This window comes from Centruroides vittatus, unplaced genomic scaffold (genome assembly GCF_030686945.1).
Source record: "Centruroides vittatus isolate TY-2023 unplaced genomic scaffold, ASM3068694v2 contig_452, whole genome shotgun sequence".
Lineage (NCBI taxonomy): Eukaryota > Metazoa > Arthropoda > Arachnida > Scorpiones > Buthidae > Centruroides > Centruroides vittatus.
The window spans coordinates 369,267-396,227 of NW_027122248.1; the positions used below are offsets into that span (position 1 = coordinate 369,267).

General features: G+C 31.3%; 2 protein-coding genes across 2 annotated transcripts in view; both read right to left on the bottom strand.

Moving 5' to 3' along the window:
• Positions 1–2,451: 2,451 nt before the first annotated feature.
• Positions 2,452–26,961, bottom strand: part of LOC136977233 (glutamate receptor ionotropic, kainate 2-like) — a 142,749-nt gene continuing 118,239 nt past the window's right edge. The window contains exons 9-17 of the mRNA XM_067272704.1: positions 6,487–6,690; positions 6,041–6,397; positions 5,829–5,964; positions 5,563–5,766; positions 5,326–5,429; positions 4,454–4,583; positions 4,228–4,388; positions 3,392–3,525; positions 2,452–2,839 (exon numbers count right to left, since the gene is read on the bottom strand). Of these exons, the coding sequence (XP_067128805.1) occupies positions 2,452–2,839; positions 3,392–3,525; positions 4,228–4,388; positions 4,454–4,583; positions 5,326–5,429; positions 5,563–5,766; positions 5,829–5,964; positions 6,041–6,397; positions 6,487–6,690 (1,818 nt within the window). The remainder of the gene's footprint in view (positions 2,840–3,391; positions 3,526–4,227; positions 4,389–4,453; positions 4,584–5,325; positions 5,430–5,562; positions 5,767–5,828; positions 5,965–6,040; positions 6,398–6,486; positions 6,691–26,961) is intronic.
• The window catches only part of LOC136977230 (uncharacterized), a 38,430-nt gene continuing 22,255 nt past the window's right edge, over positions 10,787–26,961 (bottom strand). The window contains exons 6-8 of the mRNA XM_067272701.1: positions 11,357–11,509; positions 11,005–11,283; positions 10,787–10,930 (exon numbers count right to left, since the gene is read on the bottom strand). Coding sequence (XP_067128802.1) covers positions 10,787–10,930; positions 11,005–11,283; positions 11,357–11,509 — 576 coding nt within the window. The remainder of the gene's footprint in view (positions 10,931–11,004; positions 11,284–11,356; positions 11,510–26,961) is intronic.

The window sequence follows — 26,961 nt, forward strand, 5'->3', positions numbered from 1 at the left end:
TCGCTTCGTGGTCTTTTTTTCGCTCAATGAGCGATTTCGGTCTTTGAGCTTAACATATACTAACAGCCAGGAAAGTAAAACTAAAATAATTTACTTTATTATATAAATGTGTATATTAATATCAAGAATGAAATTATTATGAGGAGGCTAACAATACACAGAAAATTGATTTATAAAGATGAATGTTTCATGCCTCACGAAAGTAGGTCATCAGCAGCTACACAATATATCGCTGTTCGGCTCTGGGTTACTATGCACGATTTCTGTAGAAGTTTTATATCGTTAAGTCTAATAGAATCTACACGTCGATTCATTAAGATGCGAAATTAATTAACTATGAGAAAATCTGGATTGTTAGTACTAATCTTATTCTGTTCTGCTGTTGATGTACCAGTTGAAGTTGCTCGGTAATATTGAGAGAGATATGTAATTAATGATATAGATAATATAGTAGATGGTATTATAATAGTAATCTACTCATTTCAATATATCTTCTTATAGATTTTCTTCAATATAATTTAATATTTACTTTTTATTTTCAATTCAGGTGCATTTTCCCGTCTTCTCCTCCTATATTAGAAACATTTTGGTTAGCTATCTTCTTCTTAATGCGCCATCTCCTCTCGAAGGTCGGCGATCCATATAGCTAACGTTGTCCTTGATGTAGCAGCTCGGAATATCTCCATAGATGTTGTCCCGAACCACCTTGTGATGTCTTTCAACCAATGATTCTTTGGCCTCCCAACGGACCTTTTTCCTTGTATTTTTCCCTCTAAGTATTCGATATTTCTCTTCTCTCATTATATGACCAATGTATTGTGTTTTCCTGCTATTGATCAGCAGGAGTTCTGTTTGTTCATGCGGTTCAGGACTTCAACATTAGTAATCATTTGCACCCAAGATATTCGAAGTATTTGTCTGTACAAATACATTTCGAAAGCTTCAATTCTTTTCTCAGTTTGGGTGAAGTCGGACATCACGCACTGGTGATGCCCGACTTCAAGCAACCTGTTGCGAATGTTTAGGGTTGATACAGATGTATCTGATGCACAACTAGCTTCGGTTGTGACGTGCCGTGGCGAACAGACCAGTCCGGCGAATCAGTCAATCTGTGCGCTCTATCGTGGGCCGAAGTAATTCACTCTTTATCCGACATGTACGCAGATGTTCCAGCGTTCATCGGGTCACACATCACTGCAAGATACTTACGTTGTGCCCAACTCGCGTGGCAACTGCGAACATCAACGAAACGAGGTTGTGCAGCCTCAGGATACACTTCTTCAAAAGTACCGCTGCCGCGAACCGTCGCTGAATGCATTTAATGCCGGAGCGGCTGCTGGTCTTTATAGTACGAAGCTGGGTAACACATGATCCGACGAGTACGCAAACTTAATTTTTTGCATATCTTTGTCATTTCTTACTGAGTCCAAATTCGCATGTGGCTACGCGTATTCCTTCGTATTGTTGCAATTTCACTTTTCAGGAGTGTATGAGAAGATCTGCTACACATTACGTAATACTCTGTAAGAGAAAACCACAGTTTAAAATGCAAATTAAAGTGCCTTTTACGTATGTCCGATAAAAATTTTCAAAACTTCTACAATATCGTTTCCATGTACACATTTCGTAACATCACATATATCAATCGAGACATGTTAGATATGGGGCCGTACAGAGTGCAGAGTATCGTGTTCTTGATAAAAATTTACAATAGTATTGCAGAAGTTATTAGAGGATGTACTGCCTTTCGAACAACAATTCGTAATATCAGCATAGGGTGTGTCTTCAAAACAAATTTGTTTATATATCTATTACTTTCACTCGTGCACTGCTTGCTGGGTTTTCCTTTCCCCTAATAGTACGAAAACGTTATCACTCTTTAGATTGTAACTGGAATTTCTCGAGACGAAGAAATCGCATAAAACAGCTTTGCAAATTACTTAGCAATTGCAAATACTAATCTTATATTTATCTTTGTATACTAGTACACTTATCAATTAACAGGACTTATTATACTGGAAAATTATGGATGCAGATATTTAGTCTTACAGATCAGAAATAATATTTTTTATTTAGTTCACCCGAACACATACACTTTAAGCTTGTGTTTCGGACTTGTTTGTCCCTCCTCGGCAGGCATTCAAAAAGCACTTTCTACAATTAACAATTAAAATGTTTTTTTTTGTTACAATTATAATTAAAAATTAAAATAAACACATTAATTTCCCGACAATAAAATAATAAAATTCTTACAGTTTCTGTATTTCCGAACTTCTTTAAAGATTCAAATATACTTGTAATCCACATTAACCATATAATTCGAACCGTATACCTATTTTTTATACATTATAATTAATCTTATTAAATTTATAATCGTAATTTCATCTGATATTTCTACATTAATTACTTACATTTTTGATTATTCTTTTTTACTTAATCTATATTTACAATTCATTTCAAATCTCTCCTTTTATGCTTTCCCTTCCCTCCCCCTTCTATAATGCTTCTCCAGGATTGGTGGATTTCCCTTCCGGTATTGTTATTTATTCTTTCTGTTTGTCTGATTATATTTATATGTTCATATAACTGACGTTTATAATTATTTTCTTCTTTTTTCCTTATTTTAACAGTATTTAAATCAATTTCACAACCTTCCTTATTACAATGTTCAGCCACTGCTGAATTTGCATATTTTCCTTTTATTGCTCTAATATGCTCGCTTAATCTTATTTTTAATTGTCTTTTTGTTTCTCCAATGTATGTTTTCTTTGGGTTACAATTGCAATTAAATGAATATACAACACCTTTTTCCTCTGTTATATCATAATTTTCTTCTTTTCTATAACACAAATATTTTTTAGTTGAATTTATTTTTTCAGGTATTAAATTAATTCTACTTTTTACAACTTTTTTGATTCTTTCAAATAATTTTGGTACATATCTTAATTTAACAAATTTTTTCTCTCTGTCCATAGCTTTTGATTGATTGTCATTACGTAATTTTTTATTTCATTTATTTAGTAAACATTTTGGGTAGTTATTTAAAATAAACATTTTAATTATTTCTTCCTCCTCTTGTTTTTGTGTTTCTATTTCACTTGTTCTTTGTCTTATTTTATTCATATACATTTTAAATATATTATATTTCATACTAACAGGTATAACAGATTTATAATTAATTATTTTGGGTATTTGTATGGGTTTAACATATTTCTTATAAACTAATCTATCATTTTTTCTTTCTATACTTACATCTAGATAATTTATACTGTTCTGTTTTTCTGTTTCTAATTCAAATTTAATATTCTCTTTGATCTTATTAGCCATATTTATGATTATATTTTCACTTGTTTTCCTTTTATCAAAAATTATTATACAATCATCCACATACCTGCTATAAAATTCAATACCTTCTATATTTTTAATCTTTTCATCTATTTGCATCATTGATATTTCAGGCAATTTTGGACCTATACATGTGCCCATAGGTATTCCTTCTGTCTGGGTGTAAAATTTCTTATCAAACTGAAAATAGTTATTTTTAATTACTATTAAACATAATTTAATTATCAAATTTGGTGTTTTGATTATTATTAACGAATTTTCTATGTCTTCTATTCTAATGCTAGGGTACATATTGACAACATCTAGTGATATTAAATTCAAATTTTCGTTTATAGTTATATTTTTTAATCTACGTAATAATTCATCCACATTTTTTATATGCAAATACTAATATTTGAAAAATGGAACACGTAAAAGTACAGTGAGCAAACCATTATTACATTTATTTTGATAAGCAGTTATTTCAAGTGAGTTGGTTGGAGATCAGAAGATTAGAAATGGTTGTCATAGACTTAACAATATTGATGCAGTGTAAAAACATATAAATACGTTATACAAAAAGAGAAAAAATAATCAGGTAGTGAAGATTATTTCTTTATTTTAATTTATTGAAAAATATACATACTGTTACTTTTTATACGAATTAAAATATATTTATTTAAAAAATTACAATTTTTAAATTGTCAATACAGAATTCATTGAGAAAATACATTTATATTCTGGTTACTTAAAGACGATCTCGGAAAGCAAATTGAAGAAGAATCATTCAGAAGTCTTCTTTTGGTATACAACTAAGTTCTGGCTGATAACACAGAAATTTTATTGTATAAAAATTTTTATAGATATTTAAATCAATAGATAAAAGTCTTACATAATATTTACGTTCGGTGAAACAACCACAGCCTTCTTGCTCTTGGTCTTTTCCCATATCCACAAAACAGCTACGAATAACAGTGCCGCAATTAGTCCTCCCACGTAGCACAGAAAAACACCAGCTAAATTGTTAATATCCATTTGATGTTCTTCGCTTCCTATTCTATTGTCTGAAATTTAAAAACATTAAATTTTTGTAAACTTGCACATCGTTTGAAATAATTTTATATATTACCGGGACAACTATTGATAAACCATCTTTTGTTCAAAAAATCCACATATCCTTCTTCTCTTAGCTTTAAAATGGATGATGTAAATTGTTTCTGAAACGGAGAATCTTTAGGCAAACCGAGACCGTAATTTTGCTGTTAAAATAAAAAGACTATAAGCAGAAGCTACAGCACATATTCATAGAAATGATTAATAAAATTGTTTGATTTTGTTTTAAGAAAAATTCGTCCTTATCGGTACCGTGACATGTTTTCGTAATAATAACAAAACAAGGTTGATCAAGCGTATCTGATAGCACGCTCCACAAAAGGAGTCAAATATTAATCTTGTGTAAAATAAATTTTGTAAATTCTTGGAATCTAGTAGGTCTTCAGAAGAATTCTTCATTGAATATACAGTAAGGGATGTGATTTATAGACGTAAACTTTTAAACATAACGTTCAAAACTAATGGTTTAGAACGTAATTTCTAAACGTTAAAGAATTCTATTCAAAGTGTTCGATCCTGACGATGGCTACACAGATAGTCGAAAGCGTTAGATAAAATTAAAAATAGTTGCAGGAATGGGATTTTTTGTCTTTAATTTACAATGATCCAGTTGAAGCTCAATATATGAAATAAAAGAATTGAAGGTGAAGAAACTTTATAATTTATACAAACACTTCAATCGACTTATTTCGATTCTAAGAAGAAATACAAATTTCAAAAGAGATTTTACGTGTGAAGTCATTGCGCATTCGCGTGGAAATCTGACAGACGGACAAAAGTCCTATCATAAGCACTTCAACACTATAGTGGAGCGTGCTAACAAAAGAGTAACATTAAGGTCGTCTTGTGCTAAAATATTAATTATTATGAGTGTTTTAAATAATTTACTAATCCAAATAATCTTCCAACTCGTTCGACATTGCATGGCCTCTGCATAACAGCGTAATCCAAAACCGGTGAATCATGTATAATAGCAAAACGATCCTTGTGTCCTGAAATATTATAAATACAATTTATTTATTTTCTTATTGCAGCAAGAAGTAATACACTAAGTTATTAATTTAATGAATTGATGTAATTAGGTAACTCGTGCATCATGTTTTAATTAATGTTCTTATGTTTTACCTTCTGGCAAATAATACGATGCTCTAACTCTCTCTATGCCCTCATAAGTATCGTTTATGAATGTATTATATTTCTTCATCATTTTGTAAGCTATTTTATGAATTTCGTAGTGACTGTTGGCAAAGAAGTTCTCAATATTAGAATCTTTAAGTACTCCAAATGAAATTGTATCGAATTTCACTAAATCTTCCAGTGAATTAATTTCTAAAAATACAGTATTTATGAAGAAATTCGTTTTAAAGTATTTACTTAAATGATTTTGTTACCTTGCTTCATATTTTGGACTGTCATAAATGCTGCTAATTTTGCTGTATATGCAGCAATAAGAATAACCGTAGTTAGCCACCAAGTCACCATTACAATTCTTGCCGGAAGATTATTTTTTTGTACCAGTTCTGTTCCCTAAATATATATATCAATTAATTACATTTTTCATTATACAAATATAATTGTTAAAAACAAATAATAGGACACCTACCGGGGCTACAAGCGACAAGAAGCTCCACCAAAGTGCTTGTGGAAAAGTGATCCAAGAAGAATCTCTATCGCTTTGACTTGTTTTCCTTATTTCCTCCTTTCTACTATTGTTAAAATTACCTGGTGTTAAATTTACACATATTGCGAGCGCGAGGGAAGTAAAAATCACCGAAACGGCAATGGTAAGCCACACCGTTGTTTCGAAAGGTGATAAAAATGCAAAATAATTTTCATTAGTTTTGGCATTATATTTTGGCATTAATATAGCCAAACCTAAATCGTAGAAAGGAGCTGTAAAGGAGATGACTTCTTGTCTTTTCCAAGATATGGTCATGATACTTAGCGCCAAATCTATTTTCTAAATATACGAAATGTTTTTTAATTCTGAATTCGTGAATAAACTGTCATAGATGTATTAATTAATAGAGAACAATTTTCTACGTATACCTTATCCATTAATTGTCTAACTAATCCATTCCATTCTTTTGTTTCGGAATTTTCGTTTCCACATGTCTTCATTTCGTGAAATTTAAAATTAAAGTTAAGCATCTCTTGTAATTTTAAAAGAAGGTCTATAAGAAATCCTTCGTATTTAGAAGTTATAGAATCTCCTTCTCTATAATAAGGATTTTTCATTATAAAGCCTTCAGCCTAGAAAGATATTTTGCTTGAAATGAACTGATAATTAAATAATCTGTTACTTATTATTTGTATCTGTTAGGGTCAATGACTGAAAACGCTCATTGAATGAAAAAGTCGACCAAAAGCTTCTCACGTAGAGCCACAACGCGAATTTCGTGTCGTGCCAATTCGAAAAATGCGTTTTGTTATACTCAATAACACCCGAGTGAAAATCTTGTTTAGATTCTTTTAACCGTAAGACAAAAAAACACCTTTATTCTGAGAATGTTTAAATTTAATCATAAACAAACGTTTTCGGCCCATTCCATGGGCCATCGTCAGGCTAACTACATTCGAATACTATTTCGAACAACCAATTTCAAATTGAAATAAACTTCAAACGAACTCACGTGCTCTGCTATACTACGTAAACTAAAACTAATGTAAACAACATACAAAATAATAAAATAAAATATGCCAATGTTACATGTATACATTGTAAAAATCTATAGATCACAAAAATCTACAGTTCTCTAGGCAATCCTTTTGCCGTATCTAATGTATCCCTGTGACTTTTTTAATTAGAAACTTCCAAGCTGACGGTAAAATCGCCGCATCCTTGTAATTTAAGCATTTTTTGGTTATGTTTTGTTCGAATGCTTTGTTTGAATAAATCAATTAGGAACGCAAAAAACTTGAAGTATAGGGCTATTAAGGACCTGGTAGACCTAGAGGAACAAATGTTTACTGAGGACCCGAATGCGTTGGCAAATAGCAATGTAAAGGTAGTCGAATTGACTGACCGGATAGAAACGCGTTTAAATAAGAAGTACAGGAAGAAGCTACGGTGGTTATGTTTAAAGCAACCGAGTAAAAAATCGAATAAGGTGAAACCAACCCCATACATATTATGGGACCAGGTTCACATCCTCCGAAATGTCGAACGCCTCCTTGATAAAGGACCGAATTATGCTCTTGACAGTAATGGAAACTGGCGAGGCATGATAGCTGAGATTGTAAGGGAGCTCCTAGGTATGGATGAGATAGAAAAAGAATATTTTAGATGGAAAGCGGCATTCAGAAGTGAGAAATGTGCGGGGAAGCGTAAGGACTGGACCGATATTAAAAGAGCGAAGAAATGGATGACGGACAATGGTTTAATAATCACCAGGGCGGATAAAAGCAAGCATTTGGTAGTAATGAAAAAGAAACGCTATGTTGAGGCCCTAGAAAATAAGAAAAACTGAATGCGAATGGGTAGAACATGACATAGTAAAAAGAATAGACGGAAAAGTAAAAAGGTTGGAGAAATCTCCCTTAACATCAATCTTCCCTTTCCTGAAACGTATAAACTGGAAAAGCGTATGCAGTCGTATTTATCGGAGTTGATTGGGGATCACCAGTTTGTTAAAAAGAACCCGATGAATGCAGTAAAGGAGCTGCAAGAGTTGGCATTAATGGATAACGAGGTTGGGTCGGTAATGGACTTTGAGAGCATGTATCCATCGATCAAACCATCCTCATGTTTTGATGCACTAATGGAAGTGTTATATAGCTTACATCCAAAGGCTGTAGAATACCGTAAGGACCTTGAGATGATGGCAAATCTGGTATGTGTGCAATCGTTTTTCGTTTTCGAAGGTAAGGTCTATAAACAGTTAAAAGGTGTCCCGATGGGCAGCCCAATGTCTGGTTTGCTGTGTGAGTTAGTGGTAAGAAAGATGGAGTGCATCACACTTATCAACTTCAAGGAGGACATAATCATGTATAAAAGGTACTGTACGTGGACGATGTGCTGGTTATATGGAGGAACCATGCAAGAATACAACAATTCTTAAGTGCCATGAATTCCAACGATCATGGCCTAAGGCTGAGCTTGGAGCAAGTTGGTAGCGACGAATTACATTTTTTGGACATTAGTATTACATTTAAGAACGGGTCGATAGACACGAAGGTGTATATCAAACCTACACACGACCCGCTTATATACCGTCAACATCGAATGATCCTATTACTTATAAGCTCTCAGCGTTTAGAGCTTTAATTAGAAGAGCGTTTCAGTATTGCTCTAACATAATCGATACGATGCGGGAGCTTGATAGAATCAGGCAAGTGGCTAAGATGTTGGGATTTGGTCCAAGAGTGATTGAACGTTTGATTGCCGCTTACATGAATCCTAAAGTAAGCAAGAAAAAACGGGATCTGACAAACGGTATCACGAAATTCACGTATAATAAACGTCTATCCTCGGTCATGGAGGGTATTGCAGGCCGCAAGAACAGCACTGTTGTATACAAAAGAGCTCTCTTGATATATAAGCTACTAAGGAACGACAAAGATGGAATTAAACCAAATGAGCAACCAGGGGTTTACTCGATACCGTACAGCAACGACCAATTAAGGATTGATAAAGAATACATCGGGGTCACGACGAGATGCCTAAGTAAAAGGATTAAGGAACACAGGTATGACGTGGCGAAGGGTAAATGCACAACAACGTTAGCAAAAATGGCGCAGACTGAGGGGTCCGTGGTTAAATGGGAAGAGGCAAGGATCTTAACACCGATACATTCGCCGACACTTGCAGCTACAACCGAAAAATGTGAAATTTATAAGTCCAGCTTAACCAAAAAATGCTTAAATTACAAGGATGCGGCGATTTTACCGTCAGCTTGGAAGTTTCTAATTAAAAAAGTCACAGGGATACATTAGATACGGCAAAAGGATTGCCTAGAGAACTGTAGAATTTTGTGATCTATAGATTTTTACAATGTATACATGTAACATTGGCATATTTTATTTTATTATTTTCTATGTTGTTTACATTAGTTTTAGTTTACGTAGTATAGCAGAGCGCGTGAGTTCGTTTGAAGTTTATTTCAATTTGAAATTGGTTGTTCGAAATAGTATTCGAATGTAGTTAGCCTGACGATGGCCCATGGAATGGGCCGAAAACGTTTGTTTATGATTAAATTTAAACATTCTCAGCATAAAGGTGTTTTTTGTCTTACGGTTTAATAGAGTCTGAGTGAAGTTAGAGGATTCTTTTAACGATGAACCAAAACGCGATTTCGCAATGTGAAAATGCACAACGCATTGTGAACGGTTATTAATGCAGCCGTGACGCAATGTGATAAAAAATAAATAACAAAATTTTGCACAGATAAATTTGATAGATAATTTATGCACACTTTTCACCAAAGGACTAATTCTGAACATAGCTTATTATTAGATAAATGGTCATCAGTGAAAGTTACTCTCATAAAACGTAATGTCATTAAGAGAACAATAGTATAATAAACTAGCAGATGAGCCCGGAGTTGCTCGGGCAAATATAACGACAGCGAAGATTAATATTATTAGATTATAACCGATCTTACCCGTTTTCATCGGGTGCAAGAATTAGATTCACTCTCTTCCGAGACTAATTAGAGAATTTTTAAATGGGTCAAAAATACGGTCGATTTCCCGCAAACAATTGCATCTAAAATAGTACGGTAGAAGTCGAGTTCTTCAGGGTAGTCGTTAATCCTCTTCCTCTCCCCCCTGGGGACGAATTTCGAAAAATCCCTTAGTATACATTCTTGTACACTAAGAAATTTTTCAAACAGTACCCTGTGTACCAAATTTCAACTTTCAACTCCTAATCGTCTGGGCTCTGTGCTTATTATTATTATTATTATTATTAGCGAGGTTGCGGCCGATTGCAAATTTAAGTTCAATCAAATTTTTATATAAATATTAGTAAAGAGGAAAACGATAAATAGAAATCTCTGTCTTATAAATTTAAGACAGACATAAGATTAATGAGTTGATTCTAAATAATGAAGAAATTTGTTAGTTATTTTTGCACAGATATTTTTATTACATTGCATCCTCGCTGCATTCATAACCATCCACAACGCGATGTGGCATTTTAACATTGCCGATCTCATTTTGATTGATTATTAAAACAATATCAACAAGACTTTCCCTTTGTTGTCTTACAGAATATGCGCACAACACGATCGGATCTGAGTAATTGAAACGCATTGTCAGTTTTTTTCGCTCAATAAGCATTTGTGATCTTTGAACTTAACAAGTATATTATAAAATACGACAATATATGGTGTGATGGTAATTTTATTCATCTTACTATAACTATTCCAATATTAAGAGTTTTTCCGTAAAGACTGTGATGAGAGTCATCAGGAGGTTTCACGGTTTGCCCAGGAAATATGATTTCTGAATTAATTGTCAAGTTTTTCTCGTTTCCTAACCATTTTCCTACCTAAATATTCCAGTGAAAATATTAATTACACGTTAACACTATCGAAAGAATCTTGAAAATTATAAATTGCATACTTTAACGAAACCTCTCATTTGAAGATTTTCGATGTCAAAATTGGTGAGATGATGGTAACCAAATTTGGTGAACTTCATTGGCCCTAAACTTCCATTAACGTTGTTTAAATTAAGAATACTTTCCAACAAATTTCTACCCGATTTCCACTGATTGACAGAATCTGCGCAACTTCCTTTTTGGAAAGTAGGAAGTTCGAAAGATACTCTCTCTTCGTAAAGAATTTTGTGAAGTCCGTTGGCAATTGCTAACACTGCGTCATACACACGAGTGAAAGCTTGCTGCAAAATGCTTTTCATTAATTCATAAATATGAAAATTTAAATAAGTAAAATAATTTCAATGGTTAATTTACCTGATTTTCTAATTGATTTCTCAAACTTTTCTTTTTTAATTGATTTACTAAATTTAAATATAAAATAGTGTCAGGAACCACCAATGCCGTTCCTATTAATCCGACTAAAGAAGATGGTACATATCCGTCATCGTCTGATAAGTATTTAAAACTCTGCCAAGAAATATTAACTATTATTTAGTAGAGTTATTTTATTAAAGCGTAATTGAGGCGGAGTACGTTATCGTGCGATATTTCACGGTCGCTAACACGTCTTCTATTGGTTTCGCATAGAGTCGCTTTCATTCTCAAAATTTAATGATCCGATTTTGATAAAAATTTGTCCCTTTTCATTAATTGAGACGAGGAATCCAAAAATGTAATGAGGATTCATTTAAATATAAAAAATACTGGTCCTTGACTTCGTTTTCGATATATAGTGAAATCAAAGTGACAGTGTCCGTGCTTTCTCATGCGACTGAGCGCGCTAACTGAATTTAGGCCTAGGGGTCAAAAACAAACACAATATTGCCTGTGCCTAACGGAAAATAGGCGTGAAAAACGAACAAAGAAATTGATAGGGATTGCTTTGTTCTTGGATCGCCTCTCCGTGTCGGCAAGTGCAAGAATCGTTTTTCTTTACCCAACTTGTGCACGGATGGTGACTCCGTGGTTATGCCAAAACAAGGATCTCCTTTTTTCTGCCTAACAAGTACAGGGATCGCTTCTTTCTTTCTAGCTCCGCCTCAATTCTATCGCGATACGATAAAGTCGCGCGACGTCCTAGTAGAATAATATGAAATAATAAGTAACATGAAGTAATTCTACAATATTATTTACAAAATTAAAAGATTTAGACTTACGTATGATGTAATGCTATCCATAACCAGCCAGGTCCATTCAGAACGAAACATGTTCATGCGATCAGCTTGGTTTATAACAGTTTTACTTATCGTTTTTGAACAATAAAGAATTATTATTCTCACGTCCTTTTCCTACTCAGAATAAAAGTGTTATCAGAATTCACTTGTGGTAAGTTTTGACAAAGTTTTAACTTATAATGCGATTTTTGTAATGAATATAATCAAATAACTTCTATTAGGTTAATTAATCCAGTGTTTTTCAATCTTTTCTAACAGTGACACTCTCGGTAATTTATTACTTGCGACAGCCACACTTATTTATAGAAGAAGAATTTTTACTTTTTTGATACTTATATTATTTTGACATTAATAAAGTCAAACCTAAATCGTAGTAAGGAGCTGTAAAGGAGATAAATTGTTGCCTTTTCCAAGATATCGTCAAGGGAGCTAGGGCCAAATCTATTTTCTAAACATACGAAATGTTTTATAAATCTTAATTCGTGAAGGCTTGTAACTACGACTCGAATTTGACATAAATCTAGTTGCCGCAATTGGCGATCTTTGCTTTCGCGTCGTAATTTAGAACTAAGCTAGCTCTGAATCTAGACTGTTGTGAAAGGCCGGCCTGGGTGTGTTTTAGTCACGTGATCAACTTAGTGCTTTGTACAGTCTCTTGTGTTGTGTTTTCCTCTAAACGTATTGTACGTTCGAATTTCGAACGGTTAATTTCAGTAAAAAGAAAAGAAATAACTACAAGATTTTTCAGCAGTTTCGTTTTACAAAATTCTTCTTTTACTTCTTATAAATGATTTTAACACCATATAATATCTTAGTGAGTATTCTTTTGAAATTTACGATTAGTAATTCTTGTAGATAAGCCAAAATGTTAACGACTTGATTATGTTAGTTTTGATCTATTGAAATCGAAATATCAACTAATAATAGTCGTTTATTCATTTTCCATTTCTTTCGAATATTTAATTTTATTAGTTTAGTAATTTTTAAATGTTTTGTTTAAAACTTATTTAAAGTAAGGTAGAAGTTAATTATTGTAATGTATATGTACCATACAGTCAAAAGTAAATTTAATTATAAAGTAATAATTATTGGATTTATACTGTTTCACAGAATATATAAAATTTTCAAATTGGCAAGATATTGTAGTGTTATTGGCTGTAAAACAAATTATAGAAGTGAAGAAGAAACTTTTTTATCTTTATCAAAAGAGCCACTGAGATGCCTTTGGCTCTGTAAAATTTCCACTGATTTGACAGGATTAAAAAACCCTGTAATACGTATAAAACATTTTGATGAGTCAAACATTATTAGATCTGACAAATGCCTAGTGAATAGCTGCTAAAAGAATTTTCCAGAAAAATTCCTGAATTAAAAGCAGGAGTCATTTCAACCATTTTTCCGAATTTACCTAAATATTTAATTATTACAACGAATACGTATGAAAGACTTGCAGATGTAGAAGAGAGAAAACTTCTAGAATCAATGAAACAAAACTTTTTAAAATATAAAAAAAATACAAAATCGATAGAACAATTAAAAATGTCCAAGGCATTGAAGCACATTACTGAATAAGGATCCAGAAAAAAGTAATTGGACATTATCATAAAATGAACAAAAATTAGTGTTGTGTTATATTAACATTTCTGTTGATTCACCATATATTTTAGCCACTCTTACTATTGATAACCGTTTAAATTTTGATAATTATGTTAATAATTATAAACTATGTGAAAGTAAGCTTTCAAAAGATCTGTTAATGTTAAATTCAAAAAATATTTTCGGTAATTTAATAATTTTTATTGAAAATAATGTTATTAGTAACATTGATGACAATTAATCTAAAATCTATCATATAATCAAATTAATACAATCAATTTCATTTGATAACACAGATTTCAGAATATCATTTATTTCTTAACAGTGAGAATTAGCCAAAACACATGTGATAAGGAAAGATATTATGGAATCATACTTATGTTTGCTGCTAAAAGTTACATTGATTCATCTTCTGGATATAACGTTTAGTGTCAAACTAAATTTTTATATCTTCCCCACTCAAGGAATGTAAGAAAACTGACTTGCAAGTTTACTGTTACAGATAATAATATTGATAGCAGCTTAAAATATTTAAAAGTTAAAATAAAGTATTTAAAAAGTCATAAATATATTGTAAATTTATTATTTGATGAAATACATATTGAGCAGCAATTAAATTTTAAAAATTATACTATACAGTATTTGAATGTGGTGAAAACCATCAAAACTTGCAAAAACAGCACAGGTATTTATGATATCTAGGATTGTATCAAAATATAAAGATGTCGTTAGTATAATGCCAATATCTAATTTAACTGCTGGAAATTTAAAAAATCATCAAAATAAAAGACCACAATTTAAACCAGCGGTGTAGCGAGGGGGATGCAAGGGGGTGTATCATGCACCGGGCGCCACTCTCAGAGGGGCACCCAAATGGTCTCCAAGACAAACTATATGTGTTTCTGGAGGGGAGAGGGGCGCCAATAAAGTGTCGGGCGCCAATTATGCCCCGGGCGCCAGTTATGTTCGCTACGCCACTGATTTAAACATCTGGAAATAATATATGAAGTAGAAAAACGATCTGTAGTGAAACATGGGCATTTACTAGGTGGAAAGTTGTAAATATTTGTCATGCTTTTCAAGGCCAAATATTTAATAATCAATTTAGAAAACCAATAAAAAAAAATACAAATTTGTTTGCGTAGTCAGATGATTTTACGGCTAAAAGAGTGGAAATTGCCTGTATCAGACACATTAAAATCTCAAACATTTCAGGCATTAATTATAACAAATGAACCTTTTGTAAAACTGATTCCATATATGTATCATAATTACAATTTAGAATATTTTCTGTTATCAAAGTATCAGAATGTTAACATAGAGGAACGATTTGGATGTTACAAGCAATTAAGTAGGTCTAATTATTATATCAGTTATACGCAGTTATTAGAAAGTGGAAAAAAAGATTTAAAAGCTTTGTAATTTTACCTTATAAAGGTCATGGTATTCAATTAAAAACAGTATTATCTTGCAAAGAAGGCTAAAAATTCTGTTAATATAGACTCATACAATATGTCAGAATGAATTTTCCTTTTAAAATGTACCTGATTCTATGGTACTAATTTTAATCTATATTGAAGGCTATACAGTGGAAAAAGAAATGTATCATTTGTCAGAATTGACTTGAATTAAACAAAGAAATAGCAGTTCAATTGGTTCGCATTGCCAACAGCAATTAAAAGATTCCAGGACAAATTTTTAAGTACAAAACATTAGTTATCAATTGTGCATAGCATTAGTAATAATCAACTAAATCAATATTTATCTCCATCATCATATAAGTTTTTTGATGAATGACTTTGAAAAATTACTTTGCAAATTTGACTAAAAAAAACAAACTTTATAGGTTGAAAAATTATGTTGAATAATCTTGTTAAAATAATAAGTGATTTCCGAACACAAGAAACATCTTCGAGCCGTAAAATTAAAATATTAAAATCAAATTAACAGAATTTATATTTGTAATGATTAAAGGTAATATTAATTTTATCCTAAAAGCATAGTGTTTTAAATGTTTTGTTTATTGTACACTGCAATTAAATATAGTTTTTTTATGTAATGTACGTATTTAAATATTGATTAATGCACTATTAAAAAAGCATGTTTATTTTCATATTACATTGAGTTATAAGTTTTCTTGATTTCGCAATGACATGTAGCTTAATCTATGTATATATCTTGTAATAGTAATAACTCGTTGTAAGTACTGACATATTAGGTCATTTTCTTTCAAATAAATCGTAAAGTGATTTTTAATATTAATAACAGTGTTTATTTGAAATGTGGAGTATTATATTTTATTTTATGTTTTTCTAACTGCAGTATATTAAAGAAATACAAATACTTTGCTTGTATCATTATATAAACTCGAAAAAAAGTAAAATTTTACTCTTGAATGTATTAAAAACCGCGTTAATTGACATTAACATAATATAAATGACATTCGAAAATACGCGTTTGAATATGCTTAAGTAAAATTAAAAATAATAATTAAAACTGGCCTTTACACCAAAACTAAGATGAAAATTAATTAATTAATTAAGTTAAATTTAAATTAAAATCGAAAACAAATCAATAGAAAGATAATATTTTGGAAAGTGTCGATAAAGAACTCGTAATCCGTCTCAATTGTTTTGGTTATATTTCATTTTGGCAGTCAGAGTTGAGTCTCTATTTATAGCTCTTCTTTGTAAAGTGTTTGTTTCGGTTTCGATTGGCGTTGATGGAACATTTTGCTTTTAATATAAAGAATAGTTATAAATACAGTCGAATCTGCATAAGTCGACACCCCAAGGGGAAGTGGAAATGTGTCGAGTTATCCGACGTGTCGACTAAAGCGAAGTTGGAAAAAAAACCACAAAACTACAGTTAGGAAAATACAGAAGTGCGTTATACAGTAGCATAGGCTTACAATACATTGTGTCCTCCGTTTACAATTACTCTGTAGATGAAAAACTGAAAAATTCGTTTAGTGTTGTTTGTTTTGAGCACTTAACAATCTCGACTTTCTTTTCTAACCATCACGAACGCCATCATCTTCGCAATTGTCAGTTGTAGACAAGTAATGTGTAAGGATTCTTAATGCCTCTCGCGTGAGAAAATGCAAAATTGGATTCTGGTGTGACGTTGATGTAGATTGTATATTTTCTTTTTGTTTATCTGTTATTATTTTATACATAAAAATACATAAAATGTTAAGGCATTTTTATTAATATGTATATATATATATATTATTATATTATTAAATGTATTAATAAATAAATCGACGCCCCTCCTGAAAAAAAATGAGTTCGCACCACACGTGCTAGGTGAATTTATTTTTTCAGAAGGGGTGACGACTTATCGGAGTGTGGGACAGCAAAAGAATGTCGACTTATCCAGTGGTGACGAGTTAAACGATTTCGAGTAAACCGGAGTTTTTTAACATTAATGCCTATGTAAGTCGACCGGGACCACAGAAAAGTGACTACTTAACGGATGGTGTCGAGTTATCCGGGTGACGACTTATGCGGAGTCGACTGTATATCTATATATATAAAAACGAATGTATGTCTGTGTGTGTGTGTGTGTGTGTGTTTGTCCTTCATGCATTACCACACCATTTATCCGATTGCCATGAAACTTTGGGAAGTTGTTTAATACATTCCCGCGAAGGTTTGTAGCATATGTGAAGATCACCATTTCCCCCCTTTCAAAAATATATTTATATATGGATTAAGGCTTTCATGTCCAACAGATGGCGCTAACTTCTGACGACTTAAGTTTGCTTTTCTGTGAGAATGGACTAAAGAAGATCATTTTCTATCTATCTATATAAATAAAATATAACGTTTGTTTGTTCCTACCGATTCCTTTGAAATTTTGACACAACGTTGCATTCGAATATGCACGTGTTTTTATATAATATACATGTCGAAATTCTCCCTACGGGAGGGAGATGGACGGGATTAAGGCTTACCGTGAAGAACTCGGCTTCTATTTATACTATTTTACATGCGGTTTTTTGCGTTTTTAATTGCGTTTTAATAGGTGACGTCAACAGAATATATACTAAAAAGGGATTTTTTTAAATTCCCCCTACGGGGGAAGTGTTACACATTTATAATAGATACATTTTGAGCCACAACAACGCGTGGCCGGGTCAGCTAGTAGCCTATATAATACAATATTACCTCAGTAAGCATTTTTATACATGAAATACAGCTAAAAAGGTAAAATAAAATATTTGTTTTAGGGTTGCAAATGGATTTATCCGTTTTATATTGTTTCTTCTGAAAAATTTGTCCGAAACCGGAAGTTTCACTGTACAGTACATGTAAAGGTTGTGGCCCTACTCAGCACTATATTTCGCGGATCCCGGATGAAAACCACTGGATTAATTTATATTTTCATTTCTATAATAACAACTGAACTAATAAATGCACAGATTTAATCCTTACCTTAATGGCATTCAATTGTGGTGTTATATCGGGAGCTTTCGAGTCGGACAAAGGAAATCGCTGAATAGAAAGCAGTGTGATTTCGTATTTCGTAGCTAGTCTTTGCAGTTCCATCGTTGCATGAATAGCTTAATAAATAAATTGAATCAGTCAATTTATGTTTTAAAAATTATAGTATATTAAATTAATATGATTAAATTAACTTTTATTCATATGTTAAGTTGGCATAATTTACTACAAGTGCTCATTTGAATTCAAACAACTCATATTTAATTGTCAATAAATTAAAATTTCATTAAAGGAGTGAGGAGATAGAGGGGTGTCATTTACCATATTTCGAGACATTATGAAGATATTACTTTTCAAAAAATGTCATTACAAAAATTTTTGCAAAAATAATTACAGTTTTGCAATTATTGATTTAAAAAATTTGATATACAGTAGAGAGTCGTTAATCGGAACGCCGGTAATCGGCACGATTTTCAGTCGAGCTGTGTCGTGCTGAATCGAACGTTTTTGATACTAAATTTACTTCTAAAGTATAATTTTCATGTTTTTATATTCTTCAATATATTTATTTTGTTTGTAGAAAATGCAGAAATAATTTTTAACGATACGATAGCCTCGATTATTATTATAAAAATTTTTGTTAGGCTTAAAATCGACGAAAATTCAACACGAAGCGACACGCAACGGAGAAAAATTTGAACATCGGACAGGTTAATATATTTTTTCGTACATAATTGGTAGTCGGAACAAATGACTAATCTCAACCACCCCAGTCCCCAATTGATTCCGATTTCGACTCTCTACTGTATTCTTTTCAATATTTTATACAAGAAAAAATTTTTAATAATTTATATATACAATATTAATTAATTTAACTACAAGCGGATAAATCGAATTATTATTACCCTGTTTTTTGAATTTTAAAAACTTAGAAAAAAAAATATGTAAACCTATAAATTCCCACTCTCATCTGGTCGTCCGTCTGTCCGTTTTTTTGGCTGTGCTTTATTAATCTCGAGAACGGAGTTAGATACATGAAAGACGAGGCAGATATGGAAAACTTACAGGCAGAAGATTCAAATTAACTGTGTACAAACTTCCGATTTGTACCGGAAGTCACGTTATTTCAATTCAAAAAAATTTCCCTAAACGGAGTTAGATAGATAACTACCATTACAAGGAAAAGCATGATGTACAGGAGCAACACCTAATCAAATCTTGATACGAAAATTATGACGAATTTCTTCGTTTATATTTATAAACTGATATTTATGATTTAAAAATATAAAAGGAATTGTTAAACGAGGCAATCTAAGGTAATTACATAAATTTAAAATCACGAAATTATTGCTTCGTGTGCCTAACTGTACAAATATTACAGGTTAGTTTTATTGTAAAACACATTAAGTTTTACTTATTTATACATTATAATGCAATATAAACTATTTTAACAATAAAATATAACTATTAATTTTAATTCCGAAACTACATATAAATACATAATTAATTAAATTTTATTATATATAGTATATGAATTAGATAATAATTAACTTCGTATAGAGAATAATCAATAAAATTTACGGCTTTTTAAAAAATTAAAAAAGACACAGTCGTTCCGGAAAAAAATTCTTCTGGACGATCACCATTTTATTTTCATTCTTGTTCTAGAACAAACTTCTTAGATGACCAGACCTTCCTTTTTATGCGACTTAGCCATCTAATGTTTAAAACGTCCTTTAAAACACAGTTAGTCCAATTAAAATTTTAAAGAATTTTTTAAAACCGTGTTTTAAAGGACGTTTTAAACATTAGATGGCTAAGTCGCATAAAAAGGAAGGTCTGGTCATCTAAGAAGTTTGTTCTAGAACAAGAATGAAAATAAAATGGTGATCGTCCAGAAGAATTTTTTCCGGAACGACTGTGTCTTTTTTAAATTTTTAAAAAGAATTTTAACATCCGACGGAATTTCAAATTTACGGCATTATTAAAGCACAAAACAACAATAAAAACTCGCCTGGTTCGTTATCTTCTGATAAAACAGCAAAAGCCTCCCATCCATAATATTTCAAAATATGTATTAAGGCGTGATTCTGAAAGGTATCCGGAGGCGACATTTTCAAAAGCGTAGACGACGATTGGTTCAAAATCGGTATTAAAGATAACATCGGGTCTGTGGCCAAGATACCAATCTGCGGTATTCCCAATTGGCCACACACAGTTTGGGCAATTTTGGAATCTAAAGACTTTAGCGGTCCGACTATCGATATCACTCGTTGATCTACTAAATTGCACGCTGAAAAATTGTATCTGTAATTAATTTAACTAATAGAATAATTTCAATATAACTAGTATAAATTTACCGGCTCTAATAACTTCGAATTGGGTAGAAGCATTCTCTGTAATCGGAATCAGTTTCGTATTGGGTAATAAATTCGAATCCGAATTTATATTGTGTATAGCTAACCGAAATGTTTCTTCTAATACAGGAAGAGAAGACGGAAAAATAGCACCTGAAACGGAAATATAGTATAAATATTTCAAAAAAATTTATAACAGGATGCATCGACATTGGTAGATTGCTATTATAATACGTTCTATTACATTATCTATATTATCAATTGCATAGTTTGTTATAAAAACGACTAAAGTTAATGCATTCAAAAATATCCGAAACATAAAAATAAACTTATACTTATCTTCCACAATCTTACCAATAGCAACTTCATTTGGTACAATACCGACAGCAGAGCGGAATAAGACCAGTAGTAACAATCCAGATCTTCTCATATTTAATTAATTTCACGCCTAATTAGAATCACGTGTACTTTCTACACGATTTAACGATATAAAACTTGCACACAAATCGTAGATAGTAACCAAGTACTGAACATCGATATATTGTGTAGCTGCTGACCAATAATTTTAGTGAGCGTTGAAAAATGTCTTTTTATAAATCAATCTTCTGTTTATTAACCTTTACACAATGATTTCAATCTTGATAACAATGTGCAGCACGCAGTTATACAACAAGCTTCATATACATATATAGCTTTTAGTTTTCTGCTTGCATCACTCACGTATACACGCTTGTATTCAAATTATAAGATCTTGCTGAGTTTATATTAATATCGAATAATTTTCATGTCACTTTTTAAAGAAAATTCGCGATGAAATTTATCAGACCACACAATGAAGTGTAATATTGCACGTTATTATAAATACATAACATGAACTTGTCAAGTAAATAAATAATGAAGTTGACAAGAATTAAACAACTCGAAAATCGATCACTTTTATATTTGAAAGTCTTTACATTTCTATTTTATCAATAGACTCGTTATGCTCTTAAATATTTACTTTTTTAAGTTTATTCCGTAATAAGATTTTTATTACGTAATGCTTTTTTAATCAACTAAAAATTATGAGTTTTTCTTTTATAAAGTTATTTTAATCATAACAATTTTTTAAGTACAGCATTAATTTTGTTTCATAAAAACGATGTTTATAATTTATTTCTTAATAATAAATATTAATAATTTTATTCTTAAATATTTTGAATAATCGTAAAACCGAGAATGAGGCGGCAACCCCCACGGAATTCTGCGTTGTGTGGCGGATGTTGGACACAGTTGAAGAAAAAAGCAATGTCGTGTGCATTATTAACATGTTCAATAATTTCACTATTACGTATGATACGCATTTATAACCATAAAACAATAACTATAATATATAATCTGTATATTTATTATAATCAATAAAACTTGAATGATTGTTTGCACGCTTTCATTCTCAACATTAGCGTGTCTTTTGGGAGTACTATTAATATAATTGGAACTGAACTTGATTATGAAAAAAATAGCATCGAAGAAAAGATGCTTGAACTTTCTCCATATTTTAATTTGAAGTTATTCTTTCATATTCTTTGTAAACAACATGGTCAATTCTAATAATATCTTTTTCACTAAAATCTTTTACACAGATTATAGAAGTTTACAGTTTACATTAAAATCTGTTAGCAAATGACATAATTTTTTATTTCATTTTGATTCAGAAATTAATCGCAATGGCCTTTAGATCCTCAATACTGGGTTATTCTGCCATAACTTTCAAAGGTTTAGATACAAAATGTACAATAAAAACACGGTGTTTAATGTCTCTGTATTTTATCAAACGTGGTGTATTTATTATACGAGTACATTTTCTAAATGTATTGTATTTATTTTACAAATATATAAGTTGAATTACAAGTTTACAACCTTTATTTTCTACTGTTAATTTAACATAATCTAACTTGTGTGTTTTATTTCCTACATATTAAAACGCTAATGAGGGACTTAAGGTCCGAAATGCATTCTTTTTGGAAATAAAGTGATTTTCTCAGACTGGTAATAAGTCTAGTAATAAAGAAAGAACGACAGAGCGCTTATGAGTTCAAAAAGTAAATATTTAAAAGCATAACGAGTCTATTGATAAAATAGAAATGTAAAGACTTTCAAATATAAAAGTGATCGATTTTCGAGTTGTTTAATTCTTGTCAACTTCTTTATTTATTTAGTTGACAAGTTCATATTATATATTTATAATAACGTGCAATATTAAACTCTATTGTGTGGTCTGATAAATTTCATCGCGAATTTACTTCAAAAAGTGACATAAAAATTATTCGATATTAATATAAACTCAGAAAGATCTTATAATTTGAATACAAGCGTGTGTACGTGAGTGATGCAAGCAGAAAACTAAAAGCTTGTTGTATAACTAACTGTGTGCTGCACATTGTTATCAAGATTGAAATCATTGTGTAAAGGTTAATCAACAGAAGATTGATTTATAAAAAGACATTTTTCAAGGCTCACTAGAATTATTGGTCAGCAGCTACACAATATATCGATGTTCAGTACTTGGTTACTATCTACGATTTGTGTGCAAGTTTTATATCGTTAGATTGTGTAGAAAGTACACGTGATTCTAATTAGGTGTGAAAGTAATTAAATATGAGAAGATCTGGATTGTTACTACTGGTCTTATTCCGCTCTGCTGTCGGTATTGTACCAAATGAAGTTGCTATTGGTAAGATTGTGGAAGATAAGTATAAGTTTATTTTTATGTTTCGGATATTTTTGAATGCATTAACTTTAGTCGTTTTTATAACAAACTATGCAATTGATAATATAGATAATGTAATAGAACGTATTATAATAGCAATCTACCAATGTCGATGCATCCTGTTATAAATTTTTTTGAAATATTTATACTATATTTCCGTTTCAGGTGCTATTTTTCCGTCTTCTCTTCCTGTATTAGAAGAGACATTTCGGTTAGCTATACACAATATAAATTCGGATTCGAATTTATTACCCAATACGAAACTGATTCCGATTACAGAGAATGCTTCTACGCAATTCGAAGTTATTAGAGCCGGTAAATTTATACTAGTTATATTGAAATTATTCTATTAGTTAACTTAATTACAGATACAATTTTTCAGCGTGCAATTTAGTGGATCGGCGAGTGATATCGATAGTCGAACCACTAACGTCTTTAAATTCTGAAAGTGCCCAAATTGTGTGTGGACAATTGGGAATACCACAGATTGGTATTTTGGCTACAGACCCGATGTTATCTTTAATACCGATTTTGAACCAATCGTCGTCTACGCTTTTGAAAATGTCGCCGCCGGATACCTTTCAGAATCACGCTTTAATACATATTTTTAAATATTATGGATGAAAGGCTTTTGCCATTTTAACAGAAGATAATGAAGCAGGCGAGTTTTTATTGTTGTTTTGTGCTTTAATAATGCCGTAAACTTTATTGATCATTCTCTATACGAAGTTAATTATTAACTAATTCATGGTCTATATATAATAAAATTTAATTAATTATGTATTTATATGTAGTTTTGGAAATAAAATTAATGGTTATGTTTTATTGTTAAAATAGTTTATATTGCATTATAACTTATAAATAAGTAAAACTTAATGTGTTTTACAATAAAACTAAACTGTAATATTTGTACAGTTAGACAAGGCACACGAAGCAATAATTTCGTGATTTTAAATTTATGTAGTTATCTTAGATAGCCTCGTTTAACAATTTCTTTAATATTTTTAAATCATAAATGTCATTTTATAAATATAAACGAAGAAATTCGTCATAATTTTCGTATCGAAATTTGAAAATTAAGAACACGTTTCTCAACAGTCAAAAACGATCATTTTTTCCGTGTTAGGAAAATATTTAACTTACAACGAGCAATTATTACGTGTGACGTCACAATGCCAAGCTGGAATTTTTCTCACAATGTTGTCAATTTTTATTAGGTCTTGCTCCTGTACATCATGCTTTTCCTTGTAATACTAGTTATCTATCTGACTCCGTTCAGGGAAAATTTTTGAATTGAAATAACGTGACTTCCAGTACAAATCGGAAGTTTGTGCATAGTTAATTTGAATCTTCTGCCTGTATGTTTTCCATATCTGCCTCGTCTTTCATCTATCTAACTCCGTTCTCGAGATTAATAAAGCATAGACAGAAAAACGGACGGACTGACGACCAGATGACAATGGGAATTTATATGTCTGCATATTTTTTCTTCAAGTTGTTAAAGTGCAAAACACATGGTAATAATAATTCGATTTATCCACTTCTAGTTAAATTGAGATTGTATATATAAATTATTAAAAATTTTTTTTGTTTAAAATATTGAATAGAATATATCAATTTTTTGAACTGAATAATTGCAAAACTGCAGACTTTATTTTTGTAATTAATGACATTTTTTGAAAGTAATTTATAGCTAATTTTCTTCTATTTTGTATCTCTTTGTAAAGATATATTTACGTATTATATGTACCGGTTCATTAGTTAATTGCTACATACTGAAGTTTCCGATAAATTCGTATTTATTTAAATTGTAAGTTTTTATATTGCAGTGGAATCTGTTTGACTCTAACCGGAATAACTCAAAGTGACGTTTACTCGAAGTCATTTTCTTTGTCCAATCGTTTAGCGCAGGGAAATCTCTACGCTAAACGATCGGGAGCCGAATCGCGAAAGTGTCGTATCGCAACTTACGACGAAAGTTGGCAGTAAATTGCGATACGACAAAATTTGGTATTTGCAAACTTGTTGTAAATAGACGTCGTTATATACAACATAGAGTGTGTTGTCGTAAGTCAAGACAATGTAAGATATCCGATGAGTAGGCCTACTTAGTTTTCTCGAGGTCGAATTACACAGGTTTTCGAAAAGTTATTGTTTACCTCGTTTATCGAATGATAATATTTTGTTAACGGAATTAATCCGATACTATCGAATGTCGAGGGAAACGATTTGTACAGTAGTTTTTTTCTTTAAAACGCTGTTGTAATCTCTCTCCATTTACGTCGAATTTCATTTATGCTTCTAGATACATTACTAACACTATTCACTTCTGAAATTAATCTTCGACATTTACCTTTTTTGAGAGAATAGTTGGATCTATCAACGAGCTAGAGTGTACTGCATAGAGTGGTTGTGACCTTAAATATAGCGCTTTTGATGGAAACGACTTGTATTATCGACCGCCACTTTACTTTAACTCAAAATATATACCACGTGTTGAACAGAATTATTACTCTAGAATCTATTTTTCTAGATTTTATTTAATTATTATAAAGAAGGTAAGATCAAAGTTTAAAATGGTAAGTGTGGTATTTAACTCTCAATATAACACTATTTTTATAATCAGAGTACGAGCCAGGTCTCGAAGCGCTTCACTCTTGGCCATATGATAATTTAGTGTACTCAGGGCAGTCTGATGTTTACCGTACTCAATACGTTGTTGATTTTTTCAGACAGTGTTTTTCTTTTGCAGTATATAAGTAGTGTTCTTGTTTTTTTAATTATAGTTATAGTTTGTTTTTGAAAATTTTAGTTTTAATTTGTGAAATATTTACAATGAAAAACTACATTTTGACCTTTGTCATGTTACGAACCACATTGTTAAAGTTAAAATTCTTCTAAGAGGTAATAAGACGTTAATAATTGTGGGAATGAAAGTAGTTTTGCATTTGTCCATCTATAATAGACAATGAAAACGCGTCAGTAAGTGAAAGTGACTGATATGTAGAAACTTCATCATTGAAAAAACATTCCCTGTATTTGTGTGTTGGCGTCTATAAGAAACGAAATTTGGCACGATAGCTTGTGTATAAGGAGTATTGATGCTATTAAATTTTGGTGGTTAAAGGTTAAAGGAGTGGGGATATAGAGTGGTGTCATTTATCATATCTCGAGAGAGGTTATCAAGACATTATTAACATTACAATTTTTTTTTATAAAACTCATCACTATCCTGAAGATTAAGCTCTTTGCTATTCGATAATTATTAAAAATATAAAAACTTATAAGAAAATATTTCTTCTTCCAATAGTGAGCCTAGTGATATTTATCACGTCTTTCTTAATTATCCGCAATTAATAGAGACCAAGATTAAACAGTTTACTTTATTTCGCCTATTTAACAATGAATTTCGGATTGGAAATTTTCCAATCCCTCTTCGGGCTCACGGATTCAGTGTCACGGTCTGTTGTCTATAACAGAACGAACAAACGGTTAGTTTGTTGTTGTCAAAGGTTGTATACATTCCATTTGTTTTTTCTTCTTCTTCTTTTGAAACTTCTTCTGTTACAGAAGGTCTCAAAACGTGAATATTTGT